The 4,532-nt window shown below is 38.5% G+C and overlaps 1 protein-coding gene across 1 annotated transcript; it reads left to right on the forward strand.

Annotated features, from left to right (window-relative positions):
* The first annotated feature begins 842 nt into the window (after positions 1-842).
* On the forward strand, positions 843-4,266 carry LOC107578999 (dynein intermediate chain 1, axonemal-like). The gene is made up of 4 exons (XM_016264891.1): positions 843-989; positions 2,449-2,554; positions 3,010-3,192; positions 3,957-4,266. Exons 1-4 carry the CDS (start codon positions 892-894, stop codon positions 4,035-4,037), a joined length of 468 nt encoding a protein of 155 aa, XP_016120377.1. The 5' UTR covers positions 843-891; the 3' UTR covers positions 4,038-4,266.
* Positions 4,267-4,532: the final 266 nt, after the last annotated feature.

The following is a 4,532-nucleotide window of genomic DNA, read 5'->3' on the forward strand; positions in this document are numbered from 1 at the left end:
TATATATTTGACATGAACAAATACCCTGTAAACATCCTGCAGTCTTGAGTCATCTTGTTGTTCTGTGTTAGAATCAGGGAGAAGGAGCTTGTTGTGTTTGTGGTGCTTGTCTCCTGTTGAGCAGTCACTGTCTATAATATCCCTGTCATCAAACAAGGAAGTATATCTGCACCGCTAAATAAAGTATTAAAACAAATGCACACCGTTTGGGGAGACTAAATGAGGAAACATTATAACTGCACACTCTCTTAAGTGTGATTTATAGAGATTGTGCGGTTATAATGTCTCTGCACTGCTATCATGGCAGCACGGGACGTCTCTCCTTCTTTATTTATATTTTTCACTCTGCCAGCCAGGGGTAGACTAGCGTTCAAACTATTCATTTTGACAGACCAGACAGTTTTGTTTCTCATCTATGTGCTTTACTTTGCTCTGTATGACTTTTTTTTCTCTTCTAAATTACAAACATCACATGCAAAAATTACTTACTCCTACTGACTCCAACATCCTTCCACTTCTACACACACACACACACACACACACACTATGCTGTTAATTCCACCTATCAAAACAAAGGTATTTGCCATTCACATGTATTATAGAAATAAGCATATATGCATCATGTCAACATCCCTTAAAGTTTAACAGATGCTGCAGTATTAATACAAGAATAATGGTGTCGATCTCTTTGCAAGGAATGTTTTAAATGTCACTATTACTTCTGCAAGTGTTATTCATAACCACCAGTGGATAGTTAAGCAGTATAACAGGAGCAAGAGTGCTGTGTACAAAACAGCAGTTTTGTAACATTAATTTAACAAGTAATGAGGTTGTGTTTCACAGGGCTCCAAACTCTATAATAGGTTTGTGGAGACATATGATGCACACTTCATGAATGTCACTCGTGTGAGGTGGAATCCCTTCCATGCTGATGTCTTCATCTCTTGCAGCTGGGACTGGATGGTCAAAATTTGGGATCAAACTATGAAGTATGAGCACTATTCCCTACAGCACTGTCTCCTGCAGCCTTTTCCAGCCTGTTACAATTTAAATAACAGCATTATTTGACAGCATAGAGACTAGGTTGTACTATAGGGTAATTTACCAAATATCACCAACAGGCCAAACATCTTCTCACTCTTATTTCTTACTTCGTAATTCTGTTGCGTTGATTAAAACTCTGGCTCTTAACTCTTTATTAGGCCACTGTACATTGTTTAAGGCTGTTCTGTTCATTAGACTGTTGACATAGGAACTAACTGTTGTTCTCGTATACAGTTTGTAGTTGTTGATATATCGTTTTTTACCTGATGTGAAATTTTGCACCAATAGATCATCCCGTGTAGCTTGTATAACTGGCAGGCACCTGCCCTTTTGGCCTCTGACTATACAAGTTCCCTTTTTGTCCAAGACATTTTTTTCTTTTTTTAATTTTACATTTTAGTTTTTATTTAAATTTGGCCTATGGCATCAATTCTCATTTAAGCGTGTACCCGACAGATGCAATTAAGTTCTAAGCGCACAAGCCCCTCCACCATACAGTACCTCAAATAATATTAACAAATATGAACAGCTTTTGGTTATGTTAACTACGTGTGCCAAAGAAATATTAGGTGTCTATTTCAAGAATGTACCTCGTATTTGCACCAACAACTAGCCTTTAGTCTACTATGGCACACAGCCTGTTTTATTAAGCTGTCCAAGTATCAAAATCTGTGTGGCAAAGCTGATGATTTCCGATGCATAATGTGACACTAAAGACTGAAGTATTGGCTGCTGAAAATTCGGCTTTGCCATCATAGGAATAAACTACATTTAAAAATATATTAAAATAGAAAAGAGTAATTTTAAATTGTCATGTTTCACAATATTATTTATTTTACTGTATTTTTCATCAAATAAATGCAACCTTGGTGAATGTAAGAAACTTCTTTCAAAAACATCAAAAATCTTATGGACCCCAAACTTTTATATAGCAGTGTATATTAATCTTCCTGTACTAAAAATGTGTGTTGCTGTAAAGTTGAAAACTGATCACTTTAATCTCATGGTAAAAGCTCTGAGAGAGGCAGGCAGTGATATACAGAGAATAGTCAAGTCTGGTGTACATACAAATGCCAGCGGATAAATTCATCTGTCAACTCAAGAGTGTCAAGCACTCTCCTTTAATTGGGATTATGTGGTACTACTGATTCTCTCTTATTCTTACTGATTGTGACAGTCTTGTTGATGCTTTTAAAGCATAGTCCAGACGTGCCTCTGTTATTTTTCACAATTAGACATCAGTTACTCCCGACAGCCCACATTTGAACAAAGGCTCTGCCTCTCTCTCTCTCTCTATGCATGTCCACATTAGATGAATTCAGAATGGCAGCACTGTAGTTTCTGTTAGAGCTTCATTTGGACTGAATAGGAGTTTATAAAAGTAACAATACATGTCTCTCACAGGTCTCCCATGTTCACCTTTGAATTAGAAATTGGAGCTGCAGTGACAGATGTGGCCTGGGCTCCATATTCCTCCACTGTCTTTGCTGCTGTCACCACTGAAGGAAAGGTAAACAGTGCAACCGACTCCTCTTTAGAGATATACAATAGTAAAATCCACAATTTCTGCATTCTAAGACAAATTCTATTTTGATAATAACAACAAAAATAATCAATAATCAGAAAGAATCATCCATCCATACATTCATTTTCCAAACCACTTATCGTAATAATAATGTCTGAGAAATTTACTAATGAGTATCTAAGCCTGTATCCTATGTCCCCCATCTCCCGTCTCTGGCTTCTGCTAGAGCATAGACTATTCTTAGGTGGGCAGCATGATACATGAATGACAATGAGGATGATGTGATTACTATTAAATTTAAAATCCATTATCTTATGCTTGATGATTGCAAAATAATACGTTATAGAGGTGCTAATTACATTGAAAATATCAAACCATAAACTCACACAACATTAATGCAAAGACTAAAACTGCCTGCTCCTCCTCCATTTCTCTCTCAGATCCATGTGTTCGACCTCAGCATCAACAAATATGAGGCTCTCTGCCAGCAAAAAGTGGTGTCCAAGAAGACCAAGCTCTTCAACATTGAATTCAACCCTGTCCATCCCATCATCATCGTGGGCGATGGCCACGGCCATGTCACCAGCCTCAAGCTCTCTCCCAACCTTCGCAAGAAGCCTAAGGTAGGAAATTAAAAATCAAATCACATTCTTAATCGATCAGTGCTGTGCTACATGTGCTGAATTGCTGTATCTGCATCTTTGTGACAGCTTCAAAGTCAAATGATGTGAATAATTCTCAAAATAGTCATTTTAGCAAATTTATTCCACTCAATGGCCCTCCCTGGTTAGGATTTGATTGATTATATTAATAGCTGTAACTTTGAGCTACTTATTAGAGCTCACTGAAGATCCCCCCTCCACTGCAGCTCTGTGAATATCTGAACATTAGCATTCTGCTGAGCACATTTAGCAGATATTCTCAGAATGATTGTTAGACTCATAATTCCTTAAAATGTTGCCTAATGATTGACAGGAACAGGATAGCGGTTAATTAGAGCAAGAGCATTAAAGCAACATCTCTGCAGAGAAGTTCATCTGATCTGGTTTCGTTCATTACAATCATGGCATGGTCAGTAAGTGATCTTTGATTATTCTCCCCCAAAGAACCAATGTGTCACTGTAATCGTGTCAGACAAATGTCATGTGAGATTGGAGCGAGTCTCTGGCGGTGGTGTTAGCGGTTTTGTTCCACCACAGCACACACAGAGGAAATAACGTTGCGCTAACACCTCTCTCATTACCTCCGCCGGTCGAGATGGAAACGTTTAAATGGGAGCTTCTCACTGAGAAGTGTTTGTGATTGTTAGTGGCACCCCTGGGTCAGTCCTCTCACTACCAGCGGCTGACTCATCTCTTCCTCTTCATTTCTCTCTTTGGCTCCACAGGACAAGAAGGGTCAAGAATTGCCGATGAGTCCGGAGGCGGAAAAAGCAAAGATGGAGCAACTGTTGAGCTTACTGAGATAGCCTGGGAACAATCAGCAGAACTGAGGCACAGCTAAATTTAAATTTAAACATTTGAACTATCTATTGCCTAGAAATGTGAGAGTAGCCAAAAATAGTCTTACTGTAGCCTGTAATATATGCCATAACTTTGTTAAACTCGATTTGTATGGATATTTCACTGTATTTATTAAACATTCATAATCATAAATCTACTGTTTATGCCAAAAAACACAATAAAACATAAAAATTTCTCTTTCAGACAGTTCTGTTCTTGCGCTTGACCTTTTATTTGTTTTCACCTGCTAATTAGCATAGTGCTGATTTGTAGCTGTTTAGTTGCACGTATGGGGTTTCACTGACATGGTCAGGAACTACTGAATGACTGAAGAGGCGATTGAGAGTCTCTTTACCTAAAACACTCAGTATAACAAAGCTTAGGTACAGTCCCAGCAGCCCACGCTGAGCCAACTCACTCTTCGTCCTCAAGTGTTTCTTTTGCAGGCCTCTATGAACAGC

This window comes from Sinocyclocheilus grahami, unplaced genomic scaffold (assembly GCF_001515645.1).
Source record: "Sinocyclocheilus grahami isolate Dianchi unplaced genomic scaffold, SAMN03320097.WGS_v1.1 scaffold13401.1, whole genome shotgun sequence".
NCBI lineage: Eukaryota > Metazoa > Chordata > Actinopteri > Cypriniformes > Cyprinidae > Sinocyclocheilus > Sinocyclocheilus grahami.

Coding starts and splice junctions, on each gene's coding strand:
- LOC107578999 (XM_016264891.1), top strand. CDS start 892: ATGAATGTCACTCGTGTGAGGTGGAATCCCTTCCATGCTGATGTCTTC. Junction 2,555..3,009: donor CTGTCACCACTGAAGGAAAG/GTAAACAGTGCA, acceptor TTTCTCTCTCAG/ATCCATGTGTTCGACCTCAG. Junction 3,193..3,956: donor ACCTTCGCAAGAAGCCTAAG/GTAGGAAATTAA, acceptor TTGGCTCCACAG/GACAAGAAGGGTCAAGAATT.